Below are 18943 nucleotides of genomic sequence, written 5' to 3'. Positions count from 1 at the left end.
ATATACTAGAGGCATTTGTTTTCCCTTAATCATTAGTAAACTGCTTAGGATATGAGATGAAGAGGCCGCATAAAGGGCATGATAAAGGCAACGAAAAGTACATTATGTTACAAGCATTGCACAGAAAGTCCTAATAAGCTGAGTAGAAATATTGTCAAGAGCTTCCACAAGAATGGACTTATGTATCAGAGATCCGGAGCTAACAAAAAAGGAAGAAAAACAGAAGTCCTAGGTACAGAGAAAAAGAGTTATCCTATAATGTGAGTTAACCACTATAGAAGCAGATTAATCTTAAACTTATCACAAACATGGCTTGCTTTGTATGAGAAGAGGAAGCATACCTGTTTTCACTAGTGCTTCAACATTTCTTAGTTTGCAGCCAACAGAAAAGAAAATAATTATTCTGGGACTTTCATTACTGTGAAAATTGAGTTGCAGGATTGTTTTTCATGCACTTTGAAGCTCAGTGCATGCACTTTGAGGTAAGCTGTGGTAAGTCCACTTAAAACAGCTGAGTATGCACAAAGATTCCTATTGCAGTCCAGTTGCTGCTTGGCAATTTGTTGCAAAAGGGTGACGGTGTGTTTAAAGAAAGACTGAACACAATGAATGAAATCATCCCTGGGGAAGCCAAGCACAAAGCTGTACATGAGGGCTTGTGTTAGTCTTCTGTTGAGGGACAAATTTCATCTTGTGTAAATGGATCCCTTAACTTTGAACTACTGCAGCTATTAGTCCTCTGAACATTTAAAGATTATTTTGTAAGTAGTCATCAGTATGACTCTTACAGTCCTGAAGATTATTATCCTTGGAAACTACATTCCCAAATTATTTTTCAGCTTGTTCTAACTAGTACAGACAATTAGAACAACAATCTTGCCAGGGTATATTGAATTGCAGAACACAAAGCACCTTGCCTAACAAGTGTTTTGCAATTTTCTTTTCAGTTGCTATACTTACCTTTTTCACACTGCCCAAGATACAGTGAGCTTCTGAGAGAAACCTTTGAAACAAGGGATTTCCAAAGGCAATTCAAGCAGTACAAGGTAAAGTATTTTCAGTTCTGGAAATCCAGTTAAAATGGACCACTTTTGTCAACATTATCTAACAGGTAAGTTTAAAAAATGGCAGTCAATATGGTCCTTCCAGATCTCTAATCTTCACAGTGGGTGTAGGCAACATACCCAAAACATTATTACAACATTATAGATCCAGCTGGAGGGGGCTATTCCCATCAATTGAAAATTGGAAGTCATAGAAAAGATAAATTATTGACTACCTTGCAAAAACCCAGCCCACCTACCTTCTAGGACAGCAGACAAAACAAAAACTCAGATCAGTCGGTGCCAAAACCTCTCAAATCACTCCAACACCTCTCTCCCATGTTTACTCCCATGTAAAGCAATTCCTCTGTCTCTGTCTATATAACTCTCTGCTAGTTCAGATTCCTCTTCCACCACAAGATGCTCACAGCCCAATTTCCCAGATTTTCTATAAAACAGACTCGGTGCTTTCCTCAAGTACCCGTTCATGTTTCACACCTGAAGTCTTCATTCATTGTTTTTGCCTCTGTAAGGTATCCTTTCCTTTCTTTCTCCACCACCAAAATCTTTCCATGGCTATGTAATCACTTGTTTATTCTGCTGCAACCATCTTCTTCTCAGGTTTATTAAAAATGACACTATCAAACTCGCCTGGTTTTCTATAATCTTTAATCACTGACCTCAGCCATCTATCTGTGGCTCTACATCTGGGTATTATACATGAGTGAATCATAATTCCCAGTTTTATCGTATTTACATCGTACTTCCCTTCTGCTGAGTACCAACATAATTCTGTTTATCACACTTCCTTTAAGCACTTTCTAAATTTCTGCCAGACTTCCTCATATATCAGTGTCCCCTCTGCTCTGCCCCCTTCTGAACATTTCCATCAAGCATAAACCACCACCGTACTTCAAACCTGAACTCAGGTCACCAACCTTGTCTAGATGAATAGGCCTGATTCTCTTACCATTCAGCAACAGTTCATTGCTTAAGTGCAAAGACTATCTTGGTTCTAAAAATTACTATCTTCTAGTATGGCAGTGTGAGGAAATGATGTACAAAGGCCCTGTGTACTAAAAGTTTGCTTTTTTGTTTTCCAGCCATTTCTGAAGTTTTTAGCCACTCATACAGGATACCCATTGAAGAAGCTGAACACTGAAAGAATTCTGAAGCTCTCTGACACTTTACAATATGAGGTAATAATATAAAGAAAATTCCAAAGGTCCAATAGAAATACTTACACTTTCACAAAATTGGTTTAGCTTTTATTTCTATTGTAAGACATCAAAAGAGGGTATCTCTGTGCTTCCAGACCTTTTTGAAGCACTGACTATTTGCAGCTTCTTCCCCAGAAACCCTCACCTAACATCTAACTTGCAACTGAAAATCCTGTAAAGACAGTATGACTGTGTGAGGCTGCTGTGGGTCATCCACCACTATAAGGAACAGAAAGCAATGACTTACCAAATTCAAGATCCTGTCAGTGACTGCATATGAGTTAGGTAAAAGCATACCTTTGGATAAAATTATCATGTTACTCCTCCAAACCCCTTCACAGAGATGCACACGAATAAAATATGTTGTTGGCAAAGAAACATAAGCATCCTTCCACAAAGATTTTATGCACATTGTATAAGCAACATAAGTCATTATTTGCATATGGACAGTAGCAGTCAAGAGTATTTTCAGGAATTAGGCAGCCATTGGAATGTCACAAATGGCTATTTGGGCAAGTTTAGGAGCCTGTTCTATGCAAAGGAAGCAGGCACATCAGAAAGAAGCATGGATTTTATAACAAAAGGGGTATTGTGGTGCCCAGCTGTCACGGGTATCTGGGTCCCACAGTCTGGTACCTCTGATTGGAATTTGAAAAAATCCTGAGTGCCCTTAATGTAGCAACAAGTCCCTCTTCATGTCACTTCAAAGTCTAGACTTATCTCAGCTGAAGCAAGTGAGAACTGCAGTCTTGCGTTAACAAGTTATTGTGGCAGGCAGCTTTCACTACAAATGCTTTAATGCATAATTATTTTTAAATTCAAATAATAATGATAAATCAGTCATCAGTACTGGAATATTCCCTAGAAATCTGAGGCAGTTTTAATGTAGATTTCACAAGCAAATGTAATATTTGGGTGTGATGCTAATGAGTTTACCTGCTGTCCTTGAAGTTTCTGCAAAGGCCCAACTTTGGTCCAAATGGACCAAATGTTGAATAGAATGTTAGGCAGGCCTTAAGTTAAATGAAATGTTAACATGTTGGGATATCTCACTGTAATTTCAGTGAGGTCACCCTTTCATATTTTCCAAATGCAGGATAGCTCAGCACCACAACTTTTTGTTTCAATTGTTATATCATACTGAGAAACCTGTGCCATCAGAGAAATGTGCAAAATCAACAGCTCCCATCAAGGATCTAGCAAAATGTTGGAAGAAAAAGCTCATTAGTTGGGTTTTTCCTCCTAGTGTTAGATTTGATGAGCTTTGGTCTTTCATACTACTCAGTGAAGACTCTGGGGGTATCAATTAAGTAATCTACTATAAAAGCCACTCTCACCCTTTCAAGCATACAAAGAGAGCTTTCTCACATCGTTTTTTAAAATACAATTCATGAAACTACAGTAGCTTGCATTCTGTATCTGTTACTTTTGGCCAAGTATCATCTGACTTTCAAGTGTCCTGGAAACTGAAGTACTTGCTTGCCTACAGTACTGTCTTAAATAGCACTCAACTAGCCAATTTTCCTCTCAAGATACAAATCATATCTGTTAAAAAAGAAAGTGATACATTGTGACCTGAGTTGGTGTAACCTAACATGTTCCATTGTTTCACTTGTTTAAACTAATGCGTTAAGTAGTTTGCATTTTCCTCAGAAGTCGTTGTTACAAGAACACTCCCTTTGGTGAGCTCAGTCCAATGGTTACATTGCACTGAAGGAAATGTACCCACCTTGTTTAAACAGGAATTCAAGGTAGTGCAAACAAGGAGTGTTGGGCAGATCTTCCCTTCTCATAGTTGTAACCATTAACATATCTTGGGCTGCATCCCTAGGGAAAGACTAATCCATTCCACTTTAGCTTGAGGACTGTGTCATTATCCAATAGACCTGGTATAGGCAGGTATGAATTCCATCTATGTTTCTAATCCTTATACATATAGCTTATACTCTGGTCCATCTGATTACAGCCATATATATTCCTACTGGATCTCTGGATCTCACTCATATCTCAGGGCTGCCAGCCCCTAAAATCCTGACATCTATCTAGGGTTTGTTTCAGTAAAGATCTCAGGATGTATGCCAGTAAATGGCTGGAAAAGAAAGAGTCATAAAGTTCATTTTTTTGCACATGAAAACTGCATTAGTAATTTGCATAAATAATGCCAGTCACTTTGTGCATAATTTTTAGTATTATATTTCTTCTTCTTGTGGAACACTGCCATACAAATTTGTTTTGACCTATGTGATGCTATAAATAGAATACTACAGCTGTCTAAATGCAAAATACACTCATTATTTTATTATAGAGAAAATATTACTTGAGTGAAACATTCAGAATTTGTTCTGACAAGCATTTTGTGCCAGAACAACCAACAGTTAGCAGTAGGAATCTGTACGAAAATCACCATGTTCTCTTTCTTCACTGTAGGATATTAACAATTACACTTTACCTGTTTGGGCTACTCACGGTGTCAGGACCAAGCTGATAAAGCTCTCAGAATTGTTATTGCAGGCGGAATTTGGGTTCCACAAACGAATACAAAAATCACGTTTGCAGGGAGGTAAGCCGAATTCTTACCCCATTTAAAGCCACGAGTAGAATGGGAAAGAAGAGAGGGCATATCATAAAAATTGCTACTGATTCCGTAGCAGAACTATGAAAGATTCCATGATGTGGATATTGGTGATCAGCACTGAAAGATTTTGATTAATGTGAAGAGAGATGGTGAGGATATGAGTCATGAATATCCTAGTCCAACATTATAATGGAGGTATCATTTTGGTTACACTATACAAGAAATCCAAAGTAATATAGAGATCCTTGCTGAACAGAACCAAGTCTGAATTTAATGTAAAGCACCATGCTTAACTTACTTAAGAAGAGATTATTTGTAATAATCTCTAGGATGGTAATTTTGTTGCCTTACAGTCTTCATATTCCATTACTAAGAGTACTAAAACGAGATTATTAAACTGCTTCTAAACTTTATTCTGCTCAGCAAATAGTAGCTGAAATTTCAAAATAGTTTATATCTTTTCAATCATTCATTCTCCTCCATTCATCCACTGTCACCTTTCAGGCCTTTTTTGTTTTATTTGGACACTGTACAGTCAGGCTCTGTGAGCTACAAGGACAAGTCACATTAAGCATGGACCTCTTTGTTCGCTTTTTTGGAGTTCCAACTTACAAAACTAAGCACAAAGTTCACATCTCTGTTCTTGCTTTACTAACAATTGCTATTAAAAAACATGTGCCAGTAGCTGAAGACAATACATGTGTCTAATTCTGCTAGCATGTACGGTTCTCATTTTAGGATTTTAATTTGTCGAGATTCGAACCTTATGCTAACATACTACTAGCACGGCCATTGATTTAATTCATATAGTTTGTCATACAACTTTTCAGCAGTTAACATTAACAAAATACAGACAACCACATGATTTAAGAAGGCCAAGAATCCAAAGGATATGCTCTTTTCCTCTGGAAATCAGGAAGTCAATGGAGTTACACATAAAATAAGGTAGTATTCATTACCCTGCCCTTCTTGCACTGTTCTGCTGGCACAAAGCAGCTGTGAATGCACTGTTTGAAGCTGTTTAGACTATTAGGGACACCCAAAACATTTCACGAAGGAGTAAAATAGGCCCACTGTTCATATAAGAGATAGTATCAGAATTAATCAGAGGACTCTGCACAAATCACCTATAGTCAACTGCATTTAAAGATAGATTGTGTTAAAACACCAACAAGTGATACAGATGTTGACACAAGCATCCCTTTCATTATCATTGCCTCCCCGTTTTTTTTCAGGTATTCTTTTAAAAAATATTCTAAAGCATATCTCAGACGCTAGAAAGCCTTCACACCAGCAAAAGATGGTTATGTATTCTGCGGTGAGTCCTTTCTGTTTCTTTTATGCTCCCTTTCTGCAGTTATTAAATGCAGTGAAAACCATGAAACTTTATTTCCTTCATGAAATACACTACAAGCATTTTTTATTTAATTAAAGTTCAATATCACTGAATTATTTTCATTCTTTGATGAACAAATACTACTTTGAAACCTGCAGAATTCCATTTTCCACCTGATGTCATGGCTCGTTTCACTGTCTTATTGTTGGGATTGAGCAGAGAACTGGAAATACCATGCCTCATGTTTTATTGAATTTTTATGACAAAGGTAATTTAGCAACAAGCCTCCTGCTTCCTGTATCTTTTTCAGATGCCAAAAAAAAAAAGAAAAAAAGAAAAAAAAGAAAAATTAAGTTAAAGTTAGTTATTTTAGAAGGTCTTATGAAGTCAGTTACTCAACTGTGACTTTATATTTTGGCTTAGAATGTGCAAACACCATCACTGAGAAGGAAATATTTGGATTGCTGTCAGTTAAAAGCTCCTATTTCTAAACTGCAGATAGATTATGACCTATAAGTTTTATATCGGCCAAAGAGTTTATTGATCTGATGTCAAATACTGTTTAATTAACATGCAAAATCACTAGTCCCTTTTAAAAGAAGTTTTAACAGTTCCTACTAACTTTGATAAGAACTGCAAGTGACTAAGACTTCTTAAATATTTACATATGTTTATTGTACAGCCATTAAAAGGACAGTATTTTCTCAGTGTTGCAGAGGGCAAGTATTAATGAGGCCATGCAAGTAACATTAAGTGGACAGATACAGTGCTGGTTATATTGTTAAAAAATAGGTACATTTCATAGGCCTTTAATTAAAGGTTTCTTCTGTTTACAGCATGCAGCCACCATTGTTGCCTTACAGATGGCACTCAATGTCTTCAATGGGAAATTGCCTCCTTACAGTGCTTGTCATTTTTTTGAACTTTACCAGGAAACAAATGGGCAAGTATCTGCAAGCTTTACTGCTAACATAGACTTTTTCTAAAAAGCAATGTACTGATACCCCAGACTAATTAAACTGGATACACAAGGTTCACTACATAGGAAAAGATTATAGATTGATTTTAATTATTATAATTGGACTCAGTAGTTATTGACAATAGAGCAGAATTACAGCACTGCAGCCAGAAAACCCTCTGTCTGTTTCTTCATTACAGTTGTTATCTATGCTTTTAATCTATTGAACTTCTTGACTCTCTACCAAGAAGACAAACTACATGCAAATTAGTGTTGACCAACTATTGTCTAAAAAGATTTCTTCAGACTACTAATGATAGATGTTAACAGCCAGACAAATAAGCTGGCTAAAAGTTTGTCCAGAAGTACAATCACTACCACATGGAAAGGCTGTGTGGTTTTGCATACCTAACTTCATTTTGACCCTTCTGTATTTTGAAACAGGCAATACACCATAGAAATGTACTATCGGAATAATTCCTTGAGAGGTCCTCACCCCCTCACTCTCCCTGGATGCAAATTTCGCTGTCCACTGGAGAGATTTACTCAGTTGGTCTACCCAGTCCTAGTACATTATTGGACAAGAGAATGTAGGATGTAGGACATTAAAAGAGGTAAGTTAAGTGTTTTGGGCACATGTACCCGAAATTAAAGTCAGGATTACATCTGCCAAGAGCTCATTTGAAGTAACAATCATTCTCATAAGGGTCTGGTCTGAAATGAAAGACATGCAGATCCAGGAAGACAGAATTGTACCCATGGCCATAATTTCTGCTCCATTGATGTATTTATTCCAGCCCAACTTTCTAGTTCAATGGAACCAAGGCTGATTAGACTTTAGGATACTATTTTTCATGGGTTTTTTTGTTTTAGTACAGTCAAGAAGACCTGCAGTTACTGAAGAAGCAGATACACATGCAGTGAATTATAACAATTCACCTTATCTTCTCAAACTGTAGAGTATTTGTCCAAGCTGATATCAACATTATGTGTTCCCTTGATTTTAGGAGACATTCAGAGGTCAAAGCAGGTGGATATTGAATAGCATACCAGTCTGGTACCAGAATGTCAAACATATACAGGCACACATTGGCATACTAACACTTTCTCTATTAAGTTGTCTGTATCTCTGTATTAGGATGCCTAACTTTCCACCTTGACCACTGATGATACTTACATTTGCAGAAAGAGGGAACAGGAAGGCAGAGAATTACACTGTCTCTCTTGTTTCTAGCTTTATATTCCTTAAGGGAGAGGAAACGCAAACAAGCCCCACTATTCAAAAGTGTCCCCACTTTTTTGATGATCAAATGTTGTACCTAATGTTAAAAAATCTGAACAGATTTTTGAATCACTGATCTTAAAAGAATTTGAAATTTCAGAGATTAGAAGCATGCAGGCAAGCCAACTTACCTTGTTGCAAATAATTTCCTATTAAATATCTTGAATTCATGAACAGACTAGAGATAGTTTAGCCAGAATGAATGAATAACTAGCAACTAATGATTATCTGAATATTTTTCTTCACTATATTAATTGCTCACAAATTCTCAGGGAACATCAGGAAATCAACATGCTTAATTGCAAAAGGTAATTCATCAAGAGGAAGTTGGTTCAGACGACCTTTTTGGTCCAAGCCACTAATACAGTCATGGAAGACAGTGATAAGTACTTCATGTTTATACTGTGGCATTTAGTAATCTAAGTTTTGTGGAGATTAGTTCCCCTTCTTCACAAAACAAACTGTATAACTGACCAAGCAAATAATAAAAAAAATCTATTATATAATAAAAATTTAGCATTAATGAAGACACAATGTTTTAAGTTCAACACAAAGGCTGCAGATTGTTTTGGTTCTCAATTTTGCTTAAGCAGAACTTAGATGGTGTTCAGGCATTTTACACCACCAAGTCCAGCATCACTGCTGATGACTGCCTTCATTAGTAATACTGAGTGCTGAAATCACATACGGCCCACAAAAGAGATTTCACCCAGAACTGACACTCCAATTAAAATATTTGTCATGTTGTCAGATCAAAATTTGACACTTTCCCCTATTTTATCCTGATTCAGAATGGTTCCATCTCAGTACGTGTTAAGGCCAGAACCCAAATGTGGGGCTCACAACTCTTCCTGCAGGCAGAAGTTTTAAACTCTTCTGTGCTTGAATGGCACTTAAGAAAATGCCGAAGAACACTGCCCTGCAGCCTGCACAGTGCAGCACACTGGCAGAGGGACTGTGCTGTGCTAAACCACTGTGCATTACCAATTCTCAATGAATGCAGATAGGCTGGAACAGCTGATCTTTAATGCCAGGAAGCCAACTCAAGCTGAAAAGTGATGCAAGAAGTTTACACGTCACATTTACACCTAACATACACAGCTGCAACATCACTGATTTCAGCTGTTTTCAGCTTTGTCAAAAATCATCTCAAATATTGTCCTTTGCTAATACATATGTTAATACTTTTATTATACATGCATTTGATGAAAAGAAGCCCATAAATGTGATTTTTTTTGAGTGAAATCCAGGAGTGTGACTGAGCTCAAAAATTTACCTCACATAGCTATTCTACATGAAGACACCATTTCCCAAACATAAAGCTGTTTCCAGAAAATGCTTAATTGAAATCTCATGGAGATGACTTACGTCCCCAGTATAAGGAAATATGGGGTTTAGGGAAGTAATGCTATTACAAGTCACACAAGAGTAGCAGTATTTCTTCCATGTAATGGTGACCACAGTGTGGAACATAGGAGATGAAGACAGCTCAGCATATTTGGGAAGGAGATACAACATTTCTGTGTTCTTTTGGTTGCTCAGGAAGTTTTCAGTGTGGTTTGGCTCACCATTTCAACAGACTCTTCCTAAATCCATCAAAACGGGAGCAAATTTATTAACTCTTCTGCACTTAGTCTAAGCTACCCACTTGGTGAGGTACTATTAACAGATTTGCCATGTTTGCAGAGAACGAGGCTATACGCTAAGAACAATTCTCTTTTTTTCTTACCTTTAGGTGTTCCCTCCAAGATCTTCAGTGTGATTAGTTTTATGAAACAACTCCTCCCACTGTGATGTGACTACATTTCTCATTAACTTCCATCAGCATGACCAACAATCTCCTGATCTCTGTTGAAAGAAAACATCCCTCAGTAAAACAAATCAAAATTACAGAAAGCAGTGACCTATCCTTCATAAACATTTGCTTTATTTTATCAAGTGGCAAGACCTAAGTGCAATATGAAACCAGAGAAGTTTTTCAAAATCTATTCATTCCAAGAATGAAGAAGATTAGAAGAACTAATTTGAGAATGTAATTATAGTTACAGTGTTTTGAAGAGCTATAGCCTTAATTTAGCAAAACTGGAAAATACCTCTGAAGGAGTGTTGCCCTCTTTTGAAGAATGAGACAAGGGCTTCCACGATTGGTGAGAGAAGCAGTGCTTCAAAAGGAGCCACCAAAAGGAGTATTCCAGTGTCCTTCTACTTGCCTTCTACTTTATTTTATTCAATAAGTAATGAAGCATTCTACACAAACAGGTCACAGAAGCTACAAAAAAATAGGATAATAGCTGTTTACTTACCTAAGTGATATCTGTCTTTTTCATTTCTGTCTTATAAATGCACAAGCATACCACCTCTATACAGAAGGAAGGTGAGACTTATGGAAATAACAGGCCATGGATCTAGACCTAAGAGAAGCCTACAAACAGCCAGCCTGGCTACCATGAAAACCTGGCAGGCAATTAGCTGACCCAACAAGGCTTTTGGGTGTTAAGCCATTCTGTCTCTTTCCAAAAAGACAGCAAAGCCAACTGTTAATTTTGGAAGAAAAACCATTTGTGGTTGTCAAACAGCAGTGGTTTCAAACAGCTTTTCAAACATCTTCCTTTTGTTATATTACCTTGATTGTATACTCTGATCTGATCATATAAAGTCTGTGCTTCAGGGAAGTCTGTAAGTCCATACTGTTCTTGACAATAACAACAAAAAGATCTTACTGACAATACAAAATGCAAAAATCCAGAGCTACATGCTAGTTAAAACATGCAGAACGTGCTAGGCAATCCTTCGCTAGTTACATTTTCTAATATTGCTGTTGCAAAACTAATTTGTGTTCTTACTATAAAAGGTGGGTCAGAACAATCAGATGCAACTAACTTCTGAAAATAGTGGAAACCTTCTTTGCTTGAAAAACTAGGCTTTCTTATTTATTATTTCCTCACAGTGGACAGGACCTTTGTCCACAGCCTTGTTGCCCATGGATCATTTCAAAGAGAACCAGAATAGTGGATGAGATGCAGAAAGTTTTGGCATTCTAGTTCCTTTCGTCCGACTAGGCCTTTAAAATAGATGCTAAACCTATGAAATCTATATTCCTTTTTAGAACTACAGCATAAGCAGGAAAGTGCTAGTCCATAAGCTACAAAATAATAAAAAGAACAAAAAGATCCCTTCCCCCTCTAGCAAGAACCTTAAGTTTCAGAATTCTCACTGCAAAAGCCTATTCTCTTCTCAGCAGGGCCCAATTCCTGTGCTTCCTAAGCCAGCATATGAAACACAGTTCATCAAGAAGAGCTGTTACATTTCACAGCAAAGAAGTTCAAACACATAGATAAAAATAAATTATTCCCTCTAGTGAAAAATGCAATCCCTTTTATCATAACATCCAAACAAGGGTAAAAATGTTTTCCAACAGCATGAGAAAACCATTTCTAAATGCTTCTAAATGCAAAGAAGAACAAGCTTGTTTTTTTCCATATTATCTTAACATCTATAATGGACACCAGCAGACAGCCTTCCTAAGTCTGGCAGCCCTCACAGGAGATTTAGTGCAAGCAGTTTAAATGATTCATCTCAAAAGCACACAGCTGATCATCACACCTCCCTTAACAAGAGGTAATTAAAAAAACATTGCCAAGAAAGCAGAGAGGAAAATTTAAGACTCCATCTTTATCGGTATTAGACTTCTAACAAGACTGTAGCCTTGGCTGCCAAAACCAAGTTTCTAGTCATCTTCTCTTCTATTTGGAACTTGTTCCTATTTCTCCTTTTTCTAAACTTGTTCCAACTTGTGTTGCTTGAGTTGCTTTTCATGTTTTGTTTGTGAAATATTTAGAACTAGAAGCTCAAGAGCTGTACAGGTGGTCTCATTCTTCTCCCATCAAATGCAAGGGTAAATTTTTTGCTGATTTCTTGACTCGGCAAGGCTCACATAGAAAATGCAATATAGAGCTGAGACATTCTTCATTACTCTCTTCAGCCTCCAGTTTCCAGTTTCTCCCTTCCTTCCTCACCCAAATCCATCCCAAAAATTTTCAGAACTGCATGAAGACCCTTCTGTCCCACAGATTTGTCTGGAATGGGGGATCATGGAGCTGGACCCTGGCCTCAGCACTTCAGTTCAGTATGGAAGTGCATTCTAGCTGAGGCTGCTGCTCACAGAACACCAACAGAAGGTCCTCCTTTTCCATCACATTATAGGAAGATATCTTACCTTATATAGATTTCCATCACATAGAAGAAGACCATGTCTTCCTCCTTGTTACATGCCCTAGTGAAAGTACCTTGAACATTCTGACTTCTGTTGAGCAAAATTAAATTTCAAATTTAATTTCCTAAGATATTTCTAAAGCCTCATCCCTATTCAACAGAAATCCCATCACACACATTCTTCATGGTTTTTGTTCTTAGGACTTTCACTGTAGGAACACAGAAAGGAAGACTTCCTTTATACCTTGCTTACTTCAAGGAAAAATAAACATTAGTGTTCATTAAGGCTGAAACATCAAGCCCAGATCTTGTTGTAGGAATACAAATTGGGAGTGTCAGTGAATGAATAATAAAACACTTTAAATGATGTTTTTCTACAACTGCACCAGCTGACTCCATTTGAAAAATCTGTCCCATAGTCTTTTGCAGGTATGAAACCATAAACAGTTTCATTTCAGTTCCTCTTAAAGAAGAAATGAGTAAAATATTACAGTTCAGCTTTGGAATTATTTAGAATGCAAATGAAAAGAAAATTTTATATTATGTTGCAAAAGCAGTATCACATGAAAATGGAACTCCCTTGCTTCCTTCACAAACAATGCATAGACAGTCCAGTCGTATTTAAAGAAGACTTGCTATAATACAATAGCCTGAATAGTCATAGGTGCTGTAATATAGGTGAGACGTAGCTCATGACGCCCACTATTTTTCCCGTTGTACACTGAAACAATGTCAGTAAGATGGGGAATGAACAACAGAAAAGCAACAGTAATCTTGTGCTGCCTGGGAAATGTGGCACTGTACTACCTGGACTGTAATTTTCCTTTTTTTCACCACTTCCTTTTCTCTTTAGGTTGTTTACTGAGCTGAGTGACTCCCTAAAAAAGAAAGAAAAACCCAAACCTACCATAATTCACAAATATGGATCAAATTCATTGACTGATTTTGATTTGTTTCATGGTAGTGCTACAAGTAGGTGTTCCTTCTTTTTACTTAGTGCTTAGGGTACTCATCTGAAATGTGGCAGGCACAAATTCAAATCCCTCCTGTACCGAAAGGATCTCACCCTACATCTTCCAGAAAAATAAAATCACCACCAAGCTGCAGAGTTTCAGAGAGGAATGTGAAGATGAATAGTACTTTCTACCTCTTTCTCATAGCAGTTCACTTTGTTTACATATTTTCTGGTGTGCAAATTAGGCTTCCTATGTCTCAGGCAAACACCTTAAACATAAGACCAGAAAGAAATTGTCTGAGTGCCCTGTAACCAGGTGAATACTATAAATTTGGCTAAAAAATTCTTAGGAGACATTGAGTAGACACTTTCTTCAACTCCTCCACCCCATCTCTCTTAGAATAGTAACTTCATGCTTAGAGCATTTTCTCCTGTAGTGCAAGACACAGGTTCATGTCCTGTCACCAGCTTAAGCAAGTTAACTCTTCCTGTGTCACCAATGAACCCTTTATCCCTTCCTACTCCCCACAGTTGGGTGAAATCACCCCAAGACAGGACTGCAAGAAAGTCTTTTGGTTTTGTCATAAGTGCTTCAACACAGTTCTTGGAAAATTTGTCTCTTGTCACCAAAATTTTCTTTCCCTTTTCCAGCTCAAGAAAAAAACTGACAAAAATGGTTGCAGATAAATCCAAACTAGGTTAAGTGCTGACCTGCCCATTCAGTCAGTGACAGATCCTGAGCTGTTTCCCCATGTGAGCAGCCTGGTCCATGGGTGCTGGCAATGCTTTCACACCCAGCTGCCTTGACTGCAATGGCTTCTGCCCTTTCAGTGTGTAGGTTGTGCTTCACCAGCAGCAGTTACCTAAGGTAACCCTTGCAAACACTAAAGCATGGCTTCTTTTGCAACTATCCACTTCAAAGCCAATCTAGCTATGCTTCAGCAAGCCTTCAAGGTAGCTACATGCACTTAAAATGGACAATTGGTCCTAAGCTAATTCTACTTAATGCCATAATTTCATAATTAAAATATATGCCAATGAGCAAAATTAACATAAACATGATTCAGATTGTTTAGGTCCACTTGCACTATAATGCTTGGACAACTGTAACTAGATAGATATAGGAATGATTTTTTTTTTTTAATTTTGAAGCAACTTTCCCCAAAAAAGGTAAGAATTTAATTGTTGCAGAACATGACAGTTTATAGCTGCCAAACACACAGTAGGAATGGAGACAAAAGAGAAGCAAGGAAATTTCCAAATTAAGTACATGCTACCAACATACTTACAGACTACCTCCAGGATTCCTACAGGACCCTGTCTTCACCACTATGACACATAAATGAGGGTATTCTTCCATTTTGGAATGTGTAGAGATTTATTTAAGATGTTGCAGTGCCCATTCTTTTGGGCATAAAATAATTTCACTAGCAAAGTATACATGCCAAAGGGAAGAGTGAAACCACAGAAAGTAGAACTATGTATCATATGCTTGGATGTTAGCAAATTTTTTCTATACAATGCAGATGTTATGTATTTTCAAACATTCCTGAATGATGACATCAAGCATCACAAAAAATTGAGTTCACATCTAAAGGGAAATTACTGTAAGGGCTCTATAGTAATGAGACTTCATTAGTCATAGTCACTCATCAAAGAAAGACAATAAACCAGCAAACCTTATAAAAACTAACGAATTATGAATTTTATAAGGACCTAGGAAGGATGGCAAAAATTTCTGAGAGCCAACAAGGAGTCCTTGATCCAAAAAGTTTAGGAACCACTAATCCAAAAAGCTATGTAGATTAAAAAAGTAGGACATTCATGCTTGATTTTTGAGAGATATTGAAATATTCTAAAGAAAGCAAATTTTATGACCTGCACTCTTGAAAGAGGAAGGTGATCAGCTTACGCTTGTTTTCCGAAAGACAAAGTATTATGTATTTATGAAGTACGGATTACTCTCTTACACCTTCTGCATTGGCACAATCACACCAGGAGAGACCAAAATGCAGGGTGGGGACATAACAGTGGAGGAAGAGAGAAGTGGTGAAAAGTGGGCATGGACTGACAAGAGAGATGGGAAAGCCTGGGAGCCATGGTCCTTCTTCTTCCACTCCCACCCATCAGATGAAATGAATACATCAGGTTATTCACACAACTCAGAGGAAAAAGCCCTTGAGGCTTAGTGGGGTTTAGGGCCCTAAAGACAGAATTTCTGGTAAACTGTAAAATACCAGTTGTAGACAATACTGTTGCAGAGAGCTCAACAGAAGACCCTGACACAGGTTTGGTTATAACAGAATGGGATGACTCAGACAATACACAGTAGATCTTAAGTTTTAACACTGAGAGAATTCTATTTATGGCCTCTGCAAACTGTAATTTATTTACTCAGAAAATCCTTATGAAATCAGGTCTAGAAATATCATTATGCTTATTTTATAGAAAGGAAGTCAGCCAAGGCAAGCTGACCAATCTTCTCAAAGTCAGTGAGCTATTGTCAGAAAGAGTGCTCTGAATCAGTAACAATAAAAATGAGAGCTCCAGGGCTTGTTCACAAGAAATTTAATAGAGAACTGAGGCTAAAGAAGAACTTGACAAAAGCAGTTACACAAGGGGAAGTATAGATATACTCCAAGGGAAAAGAGCACACACAAATTGAAGAGCAAATAGCTGCCCAGAAAGGAGCCTAAAGAACATACTTGTTGCAAGATTTATTCAACTGTTTTATCTGAGGGACTAGTAATTTTAACCTACATGAAATGTTGTTTGAAATAATTATACTGTTTTCAAGGGACAATGTAGAAGAGGAAAGAAAAAAGGAGGGGAGGAAAGCTGAAAAGAAGACTAATTGAGCAGCAAAGAGGAAAGAGAAACAATATTGCCTAGCTCTTGATTCTAAGTTCATCCTCATGGCCATGCTATAGTCTGGAAAATTTCCAAGCCCTGAGAACTGGAAACAGAACAGGTAGGTTGAAACATCAGGAAAGTTTAGTAACTCCTTCATATTTTAACCTCATCCTTACACTCCAAAAGAGAAAAATATCACAAAGGAAAAGGAACTGAGTTATGATTTGATTAAATAGAATGTAAACAGTAATTTGAAAACAAAGGGCAATGCAATTTGTTGCGTAGTCACACAACATTCCTCTTGGATTTGAAATTCACCAGCAGCAGTTCCACCCCTTTTGAAAGTACAGCCTGACGTCTGGGCTGTTCAGCCTGAGCAGCTGCTGGAGCTACAAAGCCTTTTTCATCCTCTGCCAGGATGGGAGTGATATGGTTTCCCAACCCATCTAGGATCCTATGTTTTTATTTTCATATTATCCTCATTCTACTTCAGCAGACTACTGCAGAAAGAGAACTGAAGTTTGTGGCTGTAGTAAGTAGATTTTTTTCTATCTTGTTGTGGGCAACACAGGGAATTTGATAGGGCTGTTTAATCAAACAAGGTGTGTAGCTTCTTTGCTTCTTTTTAGACTTAAAGATAATCACTGCTGCCCTTCTGCTCTACTGAGGTTAAAGACTTTACTGAAAGAAGATAAAAATGCCTCAAGATACAAAATTTTTCATCTCATGACCTCTAGTTATTCTTTCAAGATAACCGAACAACTTAGCTTTGTGGTAGATGCATAATGCACAGGAGAGATCTAAGGTCAATGTTTACCTGTTCTTGCTTAATTTAGCTGAAACTGATGCATAGTCTGAGAGCTGATGATTATGGCCTACATTCTCTGTTCTTGGAAGCTGAAGCTTATGATGTTACAGAAGTTACCATAAAAACAAATGTATTTTCCATTTCAGAATAACTGAATTGGCACAGCAGTACATTGAGAAACAGAAAAGGGCATTTTTATGTAGAGATTTGAGATACATGTTGCATTAACTGCAGCTTGGTTGCAAATGGACTGTAATAATTTTTGGTGGGTCACTTCTTATTTTAAAGTCTCTAGACACTACTCCATTGTCATTTCCCCAATACCTCAGGTAAAAGAGAGATGAATTCAGTGAAATAGTTTGGATTCTAAAGGTTGCATCACAGTCCTGTTCATTATAATTTCTTTTTTTTAGTAAGAGATATACTGATAAAGAATAGTTAGTGTAAATGAAAATTTTCAATACGAAGTTGTGGGGATTTCAATTCACATTTAGAAATAGGAATTTTAAGATCTTCTTCCACCTTTCTCTATTTGACACATTTTGTGCATGTGCAGTTAATAGACAGAAGTACGGTGTCCAACACATATTACCTAGCTCTACGTAAATTATTTCATATCTAGCTGTCTATTGGCTGTATTGTAGATGTGCCACTTGGAAAGAGGTCAGAGTGCACAGGAAAAACCAGTTCCTACTCCTGCTGAGGTTTACTGCCCTATCAGACACTACACATGGCAGGGACTCAACACTAACTCCAGTAACCTGTGTATAGCAATATACTTAAATGTTGTTTCAATGATAAAACGGAGACCTGGATATGCAGATGAAATCAAGTGATCAGCAAGCTTTGGAGAATTAACTGTTTCAAGGGGAGGAGACACGTATTGAATTGCAGCTGTTACTGTGTTCTATCAAGCAGTGATTTTGCAGAAGGAGTTACAGGAAATGCTCACCACTATGGAGCTAGAGGTTTCCTATCCAAAATCAGCTGCTTACCACAACTATGCAGCCACCTACCAAAAAAAACCTAATAGGATTTTATTTATTTGTAAGGTAGCTTATCACAATTAATATTAAAATAATAGGTAAATTTAATCTAAAATGTCTTCCTTTTATCCCTGATACTTTTACTCAGACTGACCAATCTGCATAACAATTTACAATAGGCTTAATTTTATTATCAACATGCATCTCTTTTCTCAAGGCACGGTTTCTGTGTCTTCAATTGAATTTTGCCTTCTGAACACACTGATTGAATTTTCATGGGAACAGAATTGCTAGCATGGACAAATAGGATAGGAATTAGCCCCAGAACATTTCACTGATATAATGAGATATAACGAGGGTATGGCTACAGTCAAGGTAAGTCTAAAAGGCATTTTTCTGAGATAATTCAATAGCCATTTCCCAGCTATACTCTGTAAGTTGCTATGTTTTCACCTGGGAGTAGTACTGCATTGTGAAGATATGTCATAATGACTTCTTTAAACTTTTTCAGCAGAACTGCACAATATAAAATACATCTACAGGGAAGAAAAAATGGATAAATGTTCCCTTTTGCTCATTTCTAGAATTGTTCTGTGCTCTGGGAAGGTGACTTAATCTCTGCTCATGATATCCATCTTTGTGCTGATTCTGTGCATTTTGATTACTGGCCACAAGTCCTTTTGGCTGAAAAGCTCTAATTCAAGCCAATTTGTCA

The 18943-nt window shown here is 37.3% G+C and overlaps 3 protein-coding genes across 4 annotated transcripts in view; 2 read left to right on the top strand and 1 right to left on the bottom strand.

The window, feature by feature from the left end:
* The window catches only part of LOC308062166 (prostatic acid phosphatase-like), a 44326-nt gene extending 34193 nt beyond the window's left edge, over positions 1 to 10133 (top strand). Inside the window, exons 2-4 of the mRNA XM_080383223.1 lie at positions 2147 to 2242; positions 4691 to 4823; positions 6961 to 10133. Coding sequence (XP_080239349.1) covers positions 2147 to 2242; positions 4691 to 4823; positions 6961 to 7160 — 429 coding nt within the window. The 3' untranslated portion in view covers positions 7161 to 10133. The remainder of the gene's footprint in view (positions 1 to 2146; positions 2243 to 4690; positions 4824 to 6960) is intronic.
* The window catches only part of CPNE4 (copine 4), a 317905-nt gene extending 307647 nt beyond the window's left edge, over positions 1 to 10258 (bottom strand). Inside the window, exon 1 of the mRNA XM_080387243.1 lies at positions 10144 to 10258. The gene's annotated coding sequence lies outside the window, so the exon portion shown is untranslated. The remainder of the gene's footprint in view (positions 1 to 10143) is intronic.
* The window catches only part of ACP3 (acid phosphatase 3), a 42729-nt gene continuing 34040 nt past the window's right edge, over positions 10255 to 18943 (top strand). For both annotated transcript variants that reach the window (XM_080387271.1, XM_080387270.1), the window contains exon 1: positions 10255 to 16966. In XM_080387271.1, coding sequence (XP_080243397.1) covers positions 16853 to 16966 — 114 coding nt within the window. In that variant the 5' untranslated portion in view covers positions 10255 to 16852. The remainder of the gene's footprint in view (positions 16967 to 18943) is intronic.

The sequence above is a fragment of the Falco punctatus genome, assembly GCF_963210335.1.
Source record: "Falco punctatus genome assembly, chromosome: 4".
NCBI classification, from domain to species: domain Eukaryota; kingdom Metazoa; phylum Chordata; class Aves; order Falconiformes; family Falconidae; genus Falco; species Falco punctatus.
This window is presented reverse-complemented; position numbering and strand designations above follow the sequence as displayed.